We start from the raw sequence: 18429 nt of genomic DNA on the forward strand, positions 1-18429 counted from the left end.
GAACCCCGGCTCTCCCACCCGCCATGGGGGCTGCGGGGCCAGGGATGTGGTGGCCCCTCACTTACGGCAGCCTCCTGGGGTGTGGACGTCTCGGTGGCCATTCACTGGGCTGCCTCACTGGTCACACACAACATGCGCCCAGCTGCAGGGAGTGAGCTTAGGAGTGGGACCACTGGGTCCCTAGGTCCTTGTCACAGGTGGGGGCCTGTCCTCTTGGCAGCAGGGGTGCCACTGGCTCCTCACGGACTCACCCACCACGTGGGGGCTGGAGTGACGTCCTCCTCGCGACCCTCGTGCTGGGCCCCCTGGTGCCTGGGTGCTGGGGGCCCTGCTGGGAGTGCCGGTGCAGAGAAGGCAGGCAGCACCTGAGCGAGCGGAAGCAGCTGGGTGGGGTGCGGGCAGTGCCGGCTCCCCCACTGTGGCTCTGGAGAGGTGGGGACAGCGCTGGGATTCGCTGGGAGGACCACAGAAGACTGGGACCACCCAGCATGTTGCCATCCACCACAGTAACGAGAACACGCAATGCATCTGATTCCGGCTTTTATTTTAGAATCTATAAAATTCCAGTGTCATCCATATTCACGAGCCTTTACAGGTGTTTGCATATAATTTCCAAAAGGCAAAAGTTAAGGCCGAGGGATGAACGCAGCTACAGAGACGGAACAGGAAGACATTCAGCCGCAGGAAGGGCCTCCCGTGGCATGGGTACAGTCATCTCAGTCTTTATGACAACCAAGGGAGAGGGGTGCGGGACCCTGAGCAGCTCGAGGACCTGCGTCGACGGGACTCTGCAACACGGAGATGCCGGGCTCGCCCTGGGAGGACAGGGCTGGGCCCTGCAGGAGGGCGTTGCAGGAAAGAAGAGCACAGGGCAGGCCAGAGGTGGTGTGGGGCCAGGAAGCCCAGGGCTCCACAGGAAAGCGCCCCAGCACATGCAGACGGAGGGCCACAGCCCTCCCTGCAAGGCCTCCCCGCCCCTGGGAAGGCGGAGTCCCTGCCTCCTTCCCCAGGGTCATCCCAACCCACCGAGGGCCGCTGGCCTCTGGAGAAGCAGAGGCCTTCCCTGTCTGGGTTTGGCCTGCCTGTCAACGGCACGCGAGGCGGCTTGAGCTCCTGGAGCCACAGGCAGACCTGGGAGAAGCAGCTCTGGGCAGTCCCAGAGCTTGGGGTTAAAGATGGCCAAGCCTGAGTGACTGGAGTGAGCGGGCCCAGCACCTCCAGAGAAGGCCTGGAGGGGCACAGGGTGGCTGGGCCGGACACGCTGCTGCCCGGGACCACCTTCCCTCCTGAGGGCCCTTCAGCCTGGCCAGCGGAGGGCCCCTGTCACGCCCAGGCCCTCCTTGGCCAGCGGCTCTCAGCACCCAGTCCTGCGGTCCTCCTGCTTTACTCCTTGGCCCAGCGACAGCGAGACCTGCCCCAGGACTGGGAACCTGGGCCCTGGGGGCAGTTCCACCACAGGAACAGCGCCCCCTGGAGGGCGCCAGCCTTGGCACGCAGCTCCTGTCCCCAGCTCTGCAGCCGGGCTCCTGCTCAAGACCCCTACACACCAGCTGAGGTAGAAAGAAGGCTGCTGAGACAAGGGGCCCGGGGAGTGGAGTGTCAAGCTCCCATCTCCACTGGATGCGAGCCACAGCCCACTAGGCCACGGCGACAGCCACAGGACCCAGGGGCACACACTCACACGGCTTCACCTCTAGGCTCACCCACAGACCCTGGAGCCCAGGAGGCGCCAGGAGCCCTGGTACTGTCGCACCTGAAGCAGGCTCACGGGTGCGGCGTAGGGCCCAGGCTGCCCTCGGCCTCCCGCTGTCTAAGCCAGGCACTCCTCCCACCTGCTCCCTGTGCTAAGCAGACCGTTCAGCCAGAGGCCAGCTGCAGTCCACCAAAAGGAGGGTCCGGGGGACAGGCAGTGGGCAGGGGAGGTGGGAAAGGAAGAGGGCAAACGTTTGGCTTTTATAAAGTCAAGGAAATTTATTTCCTGAGGTCATGACACAGGAAGTCGACTCCGAGCCGCTGCTGTGGAGCTCTGGTGAAGGTCAGTGCTGACCGCATGCTGGGTGACCAGGAAGCTGGAGTCTTACCACAAATGCGCAATGACCTCTGCTTAGTGTTCAACATGGTGGCACCTGTCCTGGGGCACCACCCAGGGGCAGCCCCTGAGCCTGCTGGGTGACGACCAGGCCTGGGGAGGTGGTGACAGGGCCGGCCGTCAGGCTTCACTGCGAGACCTCGGGAGGGGGGAGCGTCAGCAATTGGGGCCCAGCCGCTGGGTCAGACCGAGACCAACTGTGTGGCGGGTTTGCTCAGCAGCTGGAGAGGGTGCTGTGTTTTGATCATTATCGTTTGGGGCCCCAAGGGAGGGTCTTGGGGGCCACCTGAGCCCCAAAGCTGGGAAACTCCTCAGAGCTGCTCATATCAGGAGCCTGTGGGGAGGAGAAGCAGCCTCAGCCTGGGGTCCAAGGGCACCCACATGGCCTCCAGGGCCTGCCAGCTGGCTGCGGCCCGTCTCCCCCTGCCCCCCGCCCCAGGGCCATGGAGCAGAGGGGAGGGCCGCTGACCTTGTCACTGCTGCTGGCAGTCCAGGGCGCATCCCGCACCACAAAGCCTTTGGAGGGGGCCTTGGACTCCTCGTGCACGGGGGGCTTCAGGTAGCCCTGCAGAGCCTCACTGTCCACCACGTCGGCCAGCTGTGGGACAGGGAGGGGCGTCTTATCAGGCATCAGCCCAGGCCAGCAGCATCTGAGGACCACTGCTGCAGAGCCGCCCTGGCTGCCTCCCCAGGTCCCGACTCACGTATTCCTCCTCCAGGTTGAGGATGTGATCGATGGCCTCCTCCACGTTCTCCGGGAGCCCTGTCACAGTGACACAGTTGGGGTCTGGGGCTCCAGTCTGTGGGAAGCGGATGTCCACCTGGAAGGAGCACATGTTAGCCCAGGGGCCGAGGGAGGCCTGTTTCCAGGAGTGTCCTCTGACCCCTGCTCTTGCTGCTCTTCCCTCCCCTGTAGGGGGGCTCAGGGGCACGGGGTCCCCGAGACACCATGTTGGAGAAACGCACCACTTGGCTTGCCAGCCTGCAGGTGCCCTGCCCTGTGGGGCGCAGGAGTCGGTGACCACGGGCATCCAAGGAGGATGTGCACTTTCTCATTCCCGGGCTTCTGGCCACTCCGGGGACTCACCTTGAATTCATCCATGATTTTTCGGATGGCTTTGCCTCGGGCGCCAATGATGCGGGCGTGGACACGGTGGTCCAGCGGGACGTCTTCAGAGACCATCTGCTCAAGCTCACCCACGATCTTCAGGATGGCGTTGCGGGCGGCTTCTGTGTTCTTCTCGTACCCTGTGATGGTGATTTGGTCCTGGGGCTGAAAGAGGAGAAGGCGGTCAGAGAGGGGGCGTCCTGCTGAGCTCCCGAGGCAGCGGCTGGAGGGCCGAGGCGTCGACAAATAAACATCAGCTCTAGAAGGAAGGAGGCTGAGGGCTGGTGCTGCGGTGAGACAGCAGGCTCCCCACGTCCACTCAGCTCTGTGTCCACCAGACAACCAACACAGGACCAGAAAGGACACTGCCGATGAAGACGGGCCAGCAGGAGTGTGGACTCCAGAAGAGTGGGCAGACGGGAAGCAGAGGAGGAGCTGCAGTACTGGTCCTCAGGACAGGGAAGAACTGGTCCCAGTGAGGGACAGACCCAGCGGAGAACCACAGACTTTGGAGGGGACACCAGGGCAGACAGAACCAGCGAGAAGGGGCAAGGGAGGCAGGATCTGCCCTTGACGGGCGCAGCCCAGCTTGGCCACGCCCAGCAGTGGACAGCTGTGCCTGCTCCACCTGCACAGTTTGTGGGTGTTGGCCAGAGCGGCTGAGCTCCACGTCTAACCTGAAAACTGGTAGTTAGGGGAAAATGGTGGCAGCCAACCCATGGGCACCAGGGCAGTCAGAACCAGGAGCCAGGAATGCAAGGGCCAGTGGAATAAGAAGTAGGGCAGGCCAGGGGGCCCTGCTGGACATGCTGAGGTGGGCAGGGCCTGGTGAGCTGCTGCTGGTGCTCTGTGGGCAGGTCCTGCTGGGCCCCAAGGTGTGCTAGAAGAACCAGCCCACGCCAGCAAGCAGAGATCTCGCAGGGCAGCCGGGGCCACCCAGAGAGGCCCAGCCTGAGGGCAGGATGGCCAACATCTGAGCAGGACCAAGCTGGAAATGGACCTGAGGGTGAGGCAGGAAAGTCCAGTGCCAGAGGTGGGAGCGGGACCTGCCTTCTGATTCGTCTTGAGCGAGCAGTAAGGAGGCCATAGGCTACAGAGGAGCTGCACCCTGGTGTCTCAGGTCCACCTGCTCCCAGGGCCCTAGCTGGTGGACAAGCATGATGGCCTAAGAAGGACCTGCTGGGGCTCCTGCCTGCCAAGACTGAACAAGTGGGCACAGGGAAACGCCCAAGGTCCCCAGGGACACCCGTGTCGAGGGGCAGAGATGTGGTCACACCTCAAGCCAGATCAGATTCTCAGACCTGCTCTGTGAACTTACCCCTGACCCCAGCTGGGCGCCTGGCTGGAGCTTGTCTGGCTACTGCTTGCAGGTCAACGCCAAGGTCAGGAAAGCCCACTGAGTCCCAGCACCATGCTCACGCTCACCTGGCTGCCATCGTCCTTGTCCGGAAACTGGATGTTCACGTCGTGCTCCAGCCGGATCTGGGTGATCACTGCCCCCTTTCTTCCGATGATTTTGGGATGGTATTTGGGGTCTACAGTGACGCTCAGCTTGAAACTCCGTAGAGCCTAGAAAGAAAGAGTGAGGCAGAGGCCGTTCAGCCACACGCACCTTGCTACAGTGGCCTCTGACCAGTGCTCCAGGCCTGACCCCCACCAACAGCTGAGAGCGAGCACAGAAACGCTGGCCACTCTGAGAAAGCCGAGGTGCCTGGGGTTGGCACCTTGCTCCGCACTCTCCTGGGCCGGCCTGCCGGGCTCTGAGGGCTGATGTGAAGAGACCCACTGGACTTTTAAGGAGAAGCTGAGGAAGAGGCAGCCGCCACGTCTAGGACAGAGGGCCCAGGAGCTTGGGCTGGCCTGAGTACACTCCCCGGGTGAGCAGGCGACAGACCTGCTCCATGCCGCTCGCAGCGGCAACCGTCCCTATGGTGGGCCCTGTTCCCACAGTGGCATCTGCTCCAGGCCCCCGACTACCCTCTCCCATGCAGGTGGCGCTCAGACCCTGCACTGGCCACATTTCTTACAGGGCCCGAGGCACCACAATGTTTCTCCTGGAATTACAAATTAATGCAACGGTCCAACTCTTGTCGTCGTAAAGGGGAAGACTGCCTGGCCCTTGGCTCCTCCCACAGGGCTCTCTGGTCCAGGTCCCTTGGGGGTGCATCCTGCCCGGCCCCACTCACCCGGTCCTCCTGCTCAGCCTGCAGCTCCTTCACGCGCTCTAGCAGCCCGGCCTTGGCTCGGTCCAGATTAGCAGCGAGACCGGTGATGGCAATGACGTCAGACTGCCGCTCAGGAGCTGGGACGTGAATGTTCACCTGTATAGTTGGGAGCAGGGGTGATGTCTGGGGCCAGGCAGCAGGTGTCATCTGGCCCCAGGTCATAAGCCCAGGCTGGGGGTCCAGAGGGAGGGCAGGAAGGAGGTTAGAGCAGAAGAAGGTGATGCCAAGGGTCCCCAAGGGATGGCGGCGCTTTGGAGCCGTGGGCACATCCCCTGCACGTCCCCAGGGAGCTGTGGTGCGCAGCCCACCTCCGTGACAGCCTGGAAGGAACTCTACCTCAAACTCGTCCATCATCTTGCGGATCCCGCTTCCCTTCTGCCCAATGATGTAACGGTGAAGGTCAAAGGGCACCTCCACCTCGATGGTGACAGGAACCAGAGCCTGTGGGAAGGGCATGGTTGGGCCGAGAGCAGAGGGCCTGAGCTCAGGGCCCTGTCCCTCCTGCCCTGTGCCCTGATAAGCTAACCAGACCTTGACCCATGGAAAGCAGGAACAGGACAGGGCTCAGCCTTGGCAGTGCCCTCCTGAAGAGCAGGCCTGAGGCCCCCAGGGAGGGGCATGCAGCCTCGAAGCCCAGCTCCTATACATCCAAGGTCCCTGTGGGATCCTCCTGACGGCTGGTCGCCTGCCCAGCCCCACTTGGGTCTGACAGCTACTGCCCTGTGCCCATCACCTCTGCAGGTGGGCGCTACAGCTGGAGTCTCTGTCCCTCTGAGGCAGATACACCGTGGTGTCACAGTGTTCACAGCAGGACCAGCGTGGGTGGCACTCAATGAGTGCTCAACGCCACAACCACTCACGGTCATCACGAGCCTGAGGTGGCTGCTCCTTCCGTGATGCCGGGGCTCTGTGCTTACACCTCAGGGCCAGTGAAGAAACCAACTGCCCTGGTCACCAGGGCAGCTGCCCAGCCCCTGGGGAGGCCACGCACCTCCAGTGCCTCCTTGGCTGCCTCACACCTCTCTTTTCGGCCAGAGATGACGATGATGTCGCACCTCCGTGGAGAGCCAGGCTCAGCCTCTCTGCCCTCCCCGGCCTCCTCACCGTTCTCCTGGACAGCTGGCTCTGTGCTGGGGACTGGGGAGAGGAGAGGTGTCACCTCTGCTTGTCACTGCTATTTGTCAAGCGCCTGCTATGTGAGCGTGGGAAAGGGAGGGAAGGTCCATTCATCTTCCAAGCCGGGGTCTGGGCAGGGAGGGCAGACGGCAGGTCTCACAGGGGCTGTGAGACACCACGGGAGTGGACGAGGCTCACAGCCCTGTGTGTGCAGCTGAGCACAGGCCACACAGCTGGTCCAGTAAGCTGCCTCTGAACAGGCAGCTCGAGGCCAGGAGCCCAGGGCCCGTCTGCAGAACACAGACCAGGTGGGACCAGGTGTGCCAGCCACAGCCCAGACACCACCTGTCCCCTCACACCCGTGAGCGCCACGGCCACCTAAGGGACACCTGCTGTGAAAATGCTTCCGTGGATGCAGGGGTGGGCAAGGACGCAGGCTGTGACCTGGACGGGTCTGTGCAGCTGACCGTCCAGGTGTGACTGTGGACACACAGGCAACAGGATTCAGCTGGCTTCCTCCACAAAGCAGCCTGAGGTAGGGGGATTGCCATGGCTGCATGTGACAGGCCCTGTGGGTGTCACACTAGTGACACTGAATGAACGCAGCTGGCTGCAAGGTCCTGAGGCCAAACGGGGCCCGCGAGGACGAGTCCATGAAGACGAGTCCACAAGAGGGTGCACACCCTGCGGCACTCCTCCCACTGTCAGGTCCCCAAGCACACCCAGGTGACACATAGGACACAGCCTACTGTGCTGTGCAGCAGGGGAAGAGGCTGCCCACACACATTTGAACCCAGACCACGTCCCAGGGCTGACCCTGCAAACCCCAGCTGCCCACGGCTGCCCATAAGCCCTGTCCCCCATGAGCGCTGGCTGACCTGGGCCACCTTCCAGATCAGGGCTCCACGGCTGGGGTCCAAGCACCACCAGCACCGAGCAAGGGGCAGGGCAGAGGTGCCAGGGAAGTGCACGCCGGCCTGCGTGGCCACCATGGGCGGCAGCCGTCACACTGCAGGACCCACCTGGGTTCTCCTCTCTGTCTGGGAACTTGATCTGGACATTGTGATCCCGAGTGATCTGCTGGATCCTGGAGCCTTTGGGGCCCATGACAGATCGATGGAACCTTTGGGGGATGGCGCACTCCACCGTCACCTGGGCTTCCTGAGGTGGACACAAACACATGGAGACAGAAGAGCTGGGGTCGGTCCTTGAGCTCCGCTCAGTGTGCCCTGCCACCTACGCCCGCTCTTCCGAGTTGACCCCATGGCAGGGCAGCAGGGCCCATCCTCCCTCTAAATGGGTCCTGCAGCTTGAGTACACCACAACTGATGCCCCACAGACATGGTCCCTGGGGGTACTGCCTCCAGGGTGCACAGGGACAGCTCAAGAGGCGGCTTTAAAAAAGCCTGTGCTTCGGGTGGCTGCTCCAGAGACTCGCCCTGGTGTCCTCTTCCCCTCAGAGGCCTCCCTCAGGTGGCCTTGACAATTACATAGCAGGCGTGCTGGGTGGCAGGCAGACCTTCCTGCATGCCCCGCCCGGGCTGCACCTGCACCTCCCATCTGCTTCCCGGTGGCAGGCAGGGAAGTGGGGGATGGGCGGAGCGCCAGCCCACAGCCTCTGGGGCCTTACCAAGTCCTCGATGATCTCCTGAATGCGCTTCTTGGCTGCCTCCACACACTCCTTGGCACCTTTGAGGGTGACCTTGTCGCTCTGTGTGCCAGAGCGCGGGAAGCTGACCATCACCCCACCATACTCCTCTGCGATCTCCCGCAGGACCTGGCCTCTTCGGATGACGAAGTGGCGGTGGTGCTTGGGGTCCACCAGCATGGAATCCTCGACCACGTTATCCTTGGTGCACAGAGGGAGGAAGGGGAGGTGAAGCCCCACCCAGTGGCACCAAGCCCCACACCCAGGCCCGGGCCCTACCAGGTTCTGGATCAGCGCCTCCAGCTCCCTCTGTGCCTCCCGGACAGCGTCCTCCTTTCCTATGATAGTGATCAGGTCTTGGTCCTTGTCCTCAGCGGCTGGGAAGATGATGCGGGCACCCGTGCTGTCGCGCACCTTGCGGATTTTGCCGCCCCCCTTGCCAATGAGGAACTTGTGGTACTCTGGCTTGGCTCGGATGTCCACGGTGAAGCTCTTTGTTTGCTGCAGAAACCAACCCCCAGTGTGTGAGCCCCCACTGCCACACTGGCCATGGTGCTGGTGAGCAGGAGCATCTCACACACTCAGATGGATGGCACTCGTGGTCTTCTGCAGAGCCATCGGAAGATGGCAGCCAGGCGCAGACTGGGACCCTGGTCTTCCCACTTACCAGCAAGGACTGATCTGGACCTGCTGGGTGTGGGACTGTGCAGTGGGAGGTGCTGGCCCCATGTAGGCCCTGGGGTTGGGCGCACGGGCACAGCAGATGTGCACGTCAGGAGAGTCCCACCACAGAAACCTGCTTCCCTATCGCCCCAGGTCCAGGGCCACCTTCCTGCACTCAGGGCTGCTGCGTGGCCTATGCACAGCAGCCATGCCCAGCTCCACTCAGCCACTATCACCAACAGCACAGTGAGCGAAGAGCCAGAGACCTTACACAGCAGAACAAGGCCCCATCTGACACTAAGAAGCCAGGCTGGGAGGGAGGGGAGTGCTGGGCACTAGAAGTGGCTAAGTTATTGTTACAGTGTGTGCGTGTACGAACTCATAGCAACGATCCCATGGGAATGCACAACTACGGCGTACCAATTAAAAACAAAACATGAATTCCCGCAGCTCGGAAGGCTGAGGCAGGAGGATCTCAAGTTCAAAGCCAGCCTCAAGCACAAGCGAGGCACTAAGCAACTCAGTGAGACCCTGTCTCTATAGAAAACACAAAACAGGGCTGGGGATGTGGCTCAATGATCAAATGCCCTTGAGTTCAACCCCCAGAACCCCTCTCCCCAAAACAACAACAACCAGACACCATGGGGGAAAACTGTTAGAAGAATTTCTTATTCCTTCCTAAAATTCTGGTAAAGGTTAAAACAAACCAAAAAACCCGGGCCCAGCAAAAGCAGTTCCTGTGCCTTTGTCAGACACCAGTGTCTTCAGCAGACTCCTGGAGGAGCGGGGGGATGCACGGCCCAGTGATCAGGACCCAGGGGCCCTCTGGACCAGAGGCTGGGCCACAGCAGGAAGAACGTAGCAGGGGAACAGCTGCCACCCTTCAGACAAAGGCCATGCCCAAGGGCCAGGCCACCCAGAGGCAGACCCAGCCCAGCAGCAAGGCAGGATGGCCTCGAAAGCAAGCGTGGACTTCCACAAGCAGACAAACAAGACCCCACCCTGTCCAGTGCAGCGGAGCCACTTTAAGACTCTTCACGAAACGCGCACACACGTTCTTATTTTATCTTTTTGCAGTCGTGGGACTTGAACCCAGTGGCTCCTGTGGAGCCCCCTGTCCCCCCTCTAATCTCTGTGGCACTGGGGATGAACCCGAGCACTCACCACTGAGCCACACCCCCAGCACTTTTCACTTTGGGACAAGGAACCACCAAGTTGCTCAGGCTGGCTGTGGAGCTGCTTCCCGACGGGCCATGGAGAAAGGGTGCTGGGCTCCCCAGGAGGGGACGCGCGTGGGCTCACCTTCTCCTCCGCCAGGTGCAGGAGCTGCTTCCTGGCCTTCTCCACGTCAGAGGAGGGACCCCTGATGATGACCGTGTCGCTCCCGGAGCCCTCCACAGGGAAGTGGATGTGCACGCCCCCGCACTCCTCCATGATGGCACGGATCAGGCGGCCCTTGGTGCCGATGAGCGAGTTGTGCAGCTTGGCAGGGATGGAGACCTCCACCTCGGCGATGTTGGCCTGCAGCGGGCAGACAGCAGGCCTCACCGCAGTGTGGAGGGAGGAGGGGGCCGGCCTGGGGGACAGCAGGCCTCACTGCACTGTGGAGGGAGGATGGGGCCAGCCTGGGGGACAGCAGGCCCTCACCGCACTGTGGAGGGAGGAGGGGGCCGGCCTGGGGGACAGCAGGCCTCACTGCACTGTGGAGGGAGGATGGGGCCGGCCTGGGGGACAGCAGGCCCTCACTGCACTGTGGAGGGAGGAGGGGGCCGGCCTGGGGGACAGCAGGCCTCACTGCACTGTGGAGGGAGGACGGGGCCGGCCTGGGGGACAGCAGGCCCACACTGCAGTGTGGAGGGAGGATGGGGCCGGCCTGGGAGAGGCTGCACAAGGACAGGCCCACACCCGAGCACTGGCAGTGCAGCAGCAGGACACACTCAGCACCATGTGACATGACCTGCATCCCACGTGCCGAGGGGTGAGGAGCAAGCATGGAGCAACAGAGTTGGAGCGACCCCTGCCCGCCTACCATCTCCACCAGGAAGCAGACTCGGGAGCTGCATGACTGTCCCCACTTGCTATGGCCCAGTGAGGGCAGCAGAGAGAACCTGAGGCCCGGTGGCCACCCACACACTGACCCCGAGGACACCAGAACAGGGAAAGGTTCTGGGAGGAACAGGCAACGGCCCACAGCTCAGGACCGAGCCACCCCTGCCCTTGGCTTCCTGGGCCAGGTGCAGCTCTAGGAAGCAGGATGGGGATGGACCAAGCTCGCCTCTGATCTGGTCCAACAAGACTGAAGAACGAGTCCCCAAAGGTGCAGACTGTCCGAAGGACTTACAGCTCAAAATACTTAGAGAAATACAAAATACCCAGCAAAACACACCAGCTTTCAAAGGAACAGGCAAAAAGAACCCATGACAAAGAGAACAGAAAACAACCCAGAAATAGAGATGACGGGACCAGCAGGCCACGGACACCAAGCAGGTGTCCTGCACTGTCTGTGGTTTGCAGCCTGAAGAAAGACTGCCTGAGCTGGGCACCGAGGACACAGAAGACGTTAAGACTCAGACTCAGCTCCTGGAGTCAGACCCACTGATGTCCAGAGGGACACTCACCCGCTGGGATCCTGGAGGACAGGCTTGCCGCCAGGGCAGACTGAATGCGCCACACAGGGAGGAGACGTGAGCCAGCTGGCAGCCTGACAGGAACCAGGCCCAGAAGCCCACTCCCAACACGGCACCTTGAAGGCAAGACTAGGCACCGGACACACTCTGGGGACACCAGGGTCAGTGTTCACACCAGAGGGAACAGAAGGAAGGCACAAGCGACCGGGAGCTGTAGGAACAGCGTGCACTGGGGAAGCACACATCACTACGTCTCTTAAGAACAATCCGCCAAACCAAAAGGTCAATGATGCACGGGGGTGGGTGGTGGTGGGGGTCTCGTGACCATACAGGCAGGGGCAGAGGCCCACACTGAGGACCCCGGGTTGGATCTCCAGAGCCACCCTGAATGTGCCAATGCAGCGGGGAAAAGAGAATCCTAAAAGAAAAGGAACTGGTGAGGCATGGGGACACAGGACGAGGAAGCTGCAGGCACACAGCCGGGGGAGCAGTAGGTGGGGCCGCAGCCCCAGAAGGCTAGCACATGGCCAGCGCTGCCCTGGGCCAGACCCACAGCTGCCTCTGCCTGTGGTGTCTCTACGGGGTCCCCTGCGTGGGTTTTCTCATGGTGGACCCGTTCTGTTCGCAGATGGACAAGATGGACGGGAACTGGGAACCTGTGCACAGAAGGCTGAAGGAGAGACAGGAAGGCAGGGTGCCGTGGAGAGCAGGGGCAGAGAGCTTCAGAGCCAGCCACACAGGAGACACCTCGCAGTGACAGGTCGGGGGCCAAGGCCCTGAGGGTCTGAGAAGGCTAAGGGAGTGGGCAGGGACACAGCCACACAACACTGACCCCAAACACACTAGGCACGATGGACTCCACTACACCTGGGCTTTACTGCATCTAGAAACGCAGTCTAATGTTCTGGTCAAGCATGTGGAGGACGCCATGTGCAAGACGTGGCACTGGATCAGACTGACCAGACAAACCTCAGCTCAGAAATTCTCCTGACGAAGCAAGTTGTGGACAGCAGACGTGCAGACACTGTCAGGAGGGGGCGGAGGCAGAAAGCAGGAGAGGGCAGAGCAGAGGACCAGGAAGCTGTGTGCTAGTGACCTGGCCAGCATGCATGAAAGAACCCATCAAGACCAGAACAAGGAGGGGAGGGGCTGCTACAGTGGACACCACCACAGCAAGAGGAGCCACTCCACCACGGGGGGGACACCGAGCCACCCTGCAGACCCCAGAGCCTGCACACCTGACCACTGCCGCTGCAGGCCGGCCCTGGCCACACCTGGGTGGCAGCTACCTTCCCTGGCTTGAAGTGGTGCTGGTTTCCTGGGAGTACACGTCAGAACCGACAAACTCGACACTGTGAGTGATCGTACACTGCTTTTTTAAAGAAGCTGAAGAAAACACGGTATGCCTGTTCAGATGATGCTTTTCACGGGCTCAAGAGGACCACAGCTTGGGTCCAAGGTCACTGGTAAGGGGCTAAGTGACGAGCACCCAACAGACAAAGAGGCAGAACTGCTGACCACCCTGCGAGTGGCCCACCGGGAGCCCCTGTTACCAGGTCTTTCTGGATGGATAGGATCCGGCTCCGGGCAGCCTCACAGTTGGCTCTCTTGCCTGTGATGATGATGGTCTCGGAATTGCTGTTCTCCGCGGGAAGGTCGATCTTGGTGTTGCTTTCCTCGCGGATCTAGGAGAGGGAGGCGAAGCTGAGAGACTGCAGGCCTCCCAGACAGGGGCACTACACACTTTGCCTGGAGGGGAGGCCCGTCTCCGCCTTCCCACAGCAGTCACCTTCTTGATGTTTGCACCACCTTTCCCAATGATGTTCTTGTGAAACTGTTTGAAGATTGGAACAGAAATCGAATAGCTGTTCTCCACCTGCAACACAGGACATGGCAGTGACACCACCGGCAGACATGCGCCCGGAGCCTGCTCTCCTCCCAGCCTAGCTGAGCGCCAGAATCTGTCCTCACAGGAAGACCAAGTGTCTGGCCACTAACCACCTGGCATGTCACAGCCAACTGGTCTGAAGTCCCTGTCTACAGCAGCTGCAGTTGGTCAACTAGCACCCACCAGGTCTGTCCAGGAGCCCTAACCATCATAGTGGCTGGGGGAGTGTGTTACATGCCAGGATAGGAGCTGGGTGAGGAAGGTGCTTGGACCCCACAACAGGGCAGCACACAGCCCCCAGTGCTCCTGGGGACCAGCAGCCAGGCAGCAGTGCACAGTACCCTTCAGACCCTCTCACGATCACCTCCCAGGGCCGGAGCCGTGGATAGCGCCAGGCCATGGCTTTCCCATCAGTCCCTCCTCCGTACTCCCTGAGCCCTCTCCCACTTCAACTCCACATAAGATGTTCTCCAAGTTACTGGTGGTCTGAGCATGAAGGCATTTCGGAGGTGCCATCTCACTGTCCAGGTCCCTAAGAGAGCAGACCCTTCCCCACACAGAGCACGTAGGGGCAGAGTCGGGAGTCAGCCCTGCCTCATGGGGAGGCCTCTAGAAGGCCTACCAGGTCGGCCACCATCTTCTGCATGTACTTGGTGCATTTTTCAACCTCGTTCTTGGGCCCTCTGAGTTGGACAATGTCGCTTTTCTGTGCTGGATCTGGGAAGTTGATGATAACCTGGAACAACCAACCAGGAGACTGAGCAGGTTCAGAGGGGGGTGCAGCTTGCCCAAGCATGTGAGCCCCCACAGGGGGGGAGGAATGCCTCTGGGGAACTTTTACCTCTGGGAATTTGTCACGAATTTCACGGATCCGTTCACCTTTCTGCCCAATGATTGTGCGATGAAATCTCTGCTCAATGATTAGATCCTTGGTACGCTCATTTTCCTAAAAACAATGAGCACGGATGAAGCCCCTGGTGACACGAGAGCTGCCTGAGTGTGGACACAGGACCCTGGGCTCTGCTGCATAGCCCATCTGTCGCCCAGCAGCGGGCGAGGGGTGCCCCGGGCACCCTTGAGCAGCAGCTGTTAGACTGCCCGCTGCAGGACGCCTCATCTCTCCAATCATGTCACACTCTGAGTCACCTGGCAGTGTCACTTTCTTGATGGTACAATTACCGAGGTAGGGGCAAGGCCCTGCAGTGGGGCACCGGCACCTGCTTCTACAAGGCAGAGGGGAGTTGGCACCGCATGCCTGGGGGCAATCCCTTCCCAACACGGGGCAGCTCAGTTCTTCATCCTTCATCCTTCATCAGACCGAGAAGGATGCCTGACACATCGTACCCAGACCAAGGAGCCAACCCCAGGGCTCCAGCCTCCTGGAAACACCCTAGGGAGCCAGCAGGGCACCAGTGGAGATGAAGTCCAGGCAGGGGCAGGACCAGACTGGCACCCGATGACAGAACTCAGTGGTCCAGAGTAGGAAGGAGACGCTGGAGCAAGGTGCCCTGGGGAAGGTCTAGGGTGAGGAGAAGCAGGGACACTGGGCTGGAGACAGAGCTCGGAACTACACATCCAGGTGTGGCAGGGGGTGGGCCACACCTGGATGACACCTGAGGACACTAGAATCACTGCCAATGAAACAGAAGCCTTCCAAAGTGAGGCTCTGCACGTGGGTCTCGGGCGAGTTCATTTACCCAAATGGGGTAAATGACTGCAGTGTTTGGCTTTCTGGCCTCTTGGAGGCCCCAGGACTTCCATGTGCAGCCGAGTTGAGGACTGCTGCTGTGTGCACTGGGCTCATAGAGGCCAGAGTGCTCTGTGGGAGAGTCCGGCACTTCTGCCTGTGGGCGGAAACCCTCTGGGCAGACACCCTGAGTTAGAGACACCTGGGGTCCTAGGGTGCGCCTGTGCTTCTCCAGCACAGCTGGGGCTGAGGGAGACATGCTGGTAATTTTGGCAGCATGAAAGTGCGCCCAACACAGGATGGGGCAACTCCCACCCAGGACCACACACCCTAGCAACGCCGCTCCCCCCTCCCCCCCACCGGCAGGCAGCCAGACACAGGCCTGTGCTTTCCTGGGGACTCACCATGCGAGAGGCCAGCTCCAATAGCTCCCGCTTGGCCTGCTGCACGCCCTGAGGGTCCCCCTCGATGCGGATTAGGTTGCTCTTCTCGCTGTCAGGAGGGATGCGCACAGACACCTTGTACTGGTCTTTGATTCTGTTGACTTGGGACACAAAAGAAGATGGGGCAGCTTGGACACAGAAGCTCCGAGGTCTACAGACACGAGATAGCGAGGAGGGACAGGGCCAAGCCTCAATAACCTCAGCAGTTATTCCCACTAACCCCAAATGATCACCAGCCTCCAACACGAAAGCATCCACCATCTGCACTGGGAGCTGGTCATGATCTTTGCTGGACTGCAAGGTTTCCAGTGCGGGCCAGCTCCCAGCATCACCCACAGGCTGGCACTGCCCTGAGGCTTCCCATGTGCCAGGACCGTGGAGTTGGAGGTTTGCTGGTCTGGGGTAAGGCTGGGGCTTTAGAATATTTACAAGATCCCAGGAGGTAATAAAGTGCAAATTTGCAACTGATGGTTCAAGTAAAAAATTACATGCGTTAGCTCAAGACAGAAACACTCGCCGACTGACCACAGTGGTAGGACCCCACCCCATTCAGACTGCGCATCAGCTTAGACCCCACTGAGTGCTTTGCTGTCCTCACAAAACAACTGGGAGGCCACTCTCCTGCTGCCACCAACTCTGGACAGAACATGGTGTTCACTGGACATGCAGGTCCCCAACCCTGGGGGAGCCAAACCACCAAGCATCAAGGCCGGCCCTGCCCACTGTGCAGTGAAGAGAAGCCGAGCTCCTGGGAGACCAGAAGGCTCTGGATGGATGTCCCATGCTGTGCAATTGTGAGAGGGACAGGAATGAAGAACTGGCTCTTTTGGGGGAGGGGGAGGGTGTGGGTCAAGAGCAGCAGGACAGAGAAGTGGGCAGCAGATTTTAGATTATGGAAAAATAAAAAGTGAGGGTCTGGAATTGGATCACAAGACAGAATGGATGCAATTCTTTGACCATGCTGTGCTCAGAGCTTCTGCCATTCCCAGGTGGCACAAACCAGAAATGTCGTCAGAACTGTACTGCTGAACCTCCCTGGAGTTCTTAACCAAATCCAAGAGCAAACCTCAGAACTGAGGTTGTGGTGTGCGCAGGACAAGTGGTGTGGAGAGGTGAACACCACCTGAGGACCCTTTGCACCTGAGACTGCCGTCCCCATCACAGACACGGCCCAGAACACAGAGAGGATGCAGAGTTCCAAGCCCCAGTGTGGCAGGCAGGCTTCCAGCTGTTCGCCATGGAGAAAGGCTGTATGATGTCAGTCACGAGCGGGCCCAGGAAGGACCCTCTGCCAACTAGGAAGGGTGTGTGTGCACCCCACATTCCACACTCAAGGTGAAGCCTGGGGCCCAGAGCCACTCCCAGACAGGTGCAGTGACCCAGGCACAGGACAAGGCTTGCAGAGGCCATCTTGGATGGTAGCCAAGTGCTCCTTCAACACGTGCCCAAGTCACTGCACTATTGTGCTGTCCCTACTGTGTGACCCAGATGTTTCTCCAGTGTTGACAACGGGCAGACAGTGACTGAGGGTTCACCTGTGGCCTCCCCAAGGTGGTGGACATGGGTAGGAAGTCTGGGAAATGAGCTGGCCAGGACAACAGCACTCGCCAGAAAGGCCAAGCGCAGCAAGCCCACTGTCGAGGGAGTGTGCCACCCCCAGCCCACTCACTGTTGGCCCCGCTCTTCCCGATGAGGTGCCTGTGGAACCTGTGGTCGATGCTGATCTCCACATAGTCCATCCGGTTGACCTGTGGGAGGAGCACAAGGCAGGTCAGCAGAGAGGAACACTTTTGGTCCCTGGGATTTGCTGGTTATTTGAAAGTCCTTTCTTCAAAATGCAGGTTTCTTCCCTGGGGACTCCAGCTTCTCACTGTTTCAGGACTCTTCCTCACTAGAGAGGCGATCCCCAGGAGATGTGCTTCGCCCAGCCCACCCACAGGGCCCTGGTTCCCTAGCACAGGCTGCTCCGGGGCACTCACCAGGTCCTTGACCATGCTTTCGATCTGCTCCTGGGCCACACTCACGTCCTCTGTGGGGCCTTCCAGGGTGATCCTGTCCTCACCTTCAGTGAACTCAATGTGCACCTACCAAACCCAAGTGAGGAGAGGGACCGTGCAGCTGCAGTGACTTCAGCCCCATGCCACCGCTGTTCCCAGAGGGCCAGAGGGCACTCTTGTGGGGGCAGCAGATGACCCCAAGCTGCTTCACAAAAATACAGGTGACGGACAGTCATATCCACACCCACTACAGAGAGCAGAGGGATGGGGTGGGGGGCTATCCTGGCACAAACACCATGGTCTGGTAAGCTTTCCCCTCTCCTTTCCTATATGCGGTGCTGGCCCAGAACCACCGAGTTAAGCACAGGAACACCACTGGCACTCCACCCCGTGGGAACTTCTGGAGGGCCAGCTCCACCTCAGTTGTACGGGGTGGAGCTTTGCAGCAACAACAGCTGCCCAGGTGGTGGGGCGGCTTGCTCCCTCCTGACAGTGCACCCACCAGCACCGGATGAACCAAGAGTCCACAAACAGGAAAGGCGAAACCAGGACCCAGCATGCAGGACGCCAACTCAACAGAGCAGGCGTGAGGGGCCACAGCAGCCCTGTGCTGCTTCCTTCCAGCTTCCCGGGGGCTCTGGTCTCCCCTTTGGTTGCAGGTTAAATTTATTTATTTGGGTTGGGGTTGTGGCTCAGTGGTAGAGTGCTTGCCTAACATGTGTGAGGCCCTGGGTTCGATCCTCAGCACCACATAAAAGTAAATAAGTAAAATAAAGATATTAAAAAAAATAAACTTAAAAACCTGGGGCCTTGCACCAGCATGGCAGGCAAGTGCTCTGCCACTGAGAAGCACCCCCAGCCTGTCTCCCCTCTGGCAAAGGACAGCACTGTAGAGGGTGAAAAGGCCCATGAAATTAATACGTAAGAGTCTGTTTGAA

At 60.2% G+C, this 18429-nt stretch overlaps 1 protein-coding gene across 5 annotated transcripts in view; it reads right to left on the reverse strand.

Moving 5' to 3' along the window:
• Positions 1–527: 527 nt before the first annotated feature.
• Positions 528–18429, reverse strand: part of HDLBP (high density lipoprotein binding protein) — a 54068-nt gene continuing 36166 nt past the window's right edge. For all 5 annotated transcript variants that reach the window (XM_081261012.1, XM_081261015.1, XM_081261014.1 and 2 more), the window contains exons 10-28: positions 17474–17578; positions 17164–17242; positions 15456–15595; positions 14206–14310; positions 13987–14100; positions 13266–13352; positions 13030–13161; positions 10152–10370; positions 8466–8687; positions 8169–8387; positions 7561–7699; positions 6414–6559; positions 5759–5863; positions 5384–5518; positions 4623–4766; positions 3177–3362; positions 2794–2910; positions 2559–2687; positions 528–2423 (exon numbers count right to left, since the gene is read on the reverse strand). In XM_081261012.1, the coding sequence (XP_081117138.1) occupies positions 2337–2423; positions 2559–2687; positions 2794–2910; positions 3177–3362; positions 4623–4766; positions 5384–5518; positions 5759–5863; positions 6414–6559; positions 7561–7699; positions 8169–8387; positions 8466–8687; positions 10152–10370; positions 13030–13161; positions 13266–13352; positions 13987–14100; positions 14206–14310; positions 15456–15595; positions 17164–17242; positions 17474–17578 (2610 nt within the window). In that variant the 3' untranslated portion in view covers positions 528–2336. The remainder of the gene's footprint in view (positions 2424–2558; positions 2688–2793; positions 2911–3176; positions 3363–4622; positions 4767–5383; positions 5519–5758; positions 5864–6413; positions 6560–7560; positions 7700–8168; positions 8388–8465; positions 8688–10151; positions 10371–13029; positions 13162–13265; positions 13353–13986; positions 14101–14205; positions 14311–15455; positions 15596–17163; positions 17243–17473; positions 17579–18429) is intronic.

This window comes from Spermophilus citellus (assembly GCF_964194105.1).
Source record: "Spermophilus citellus genome assembly, chromosome: 11".
In the NCBI taxonomy this organism is placed as follows: Eukaryota; Metazoa; Chordata; class Mammalia; order Rodentia; family Sciuridae; genus Spermophilus; species Spermophilus citellus.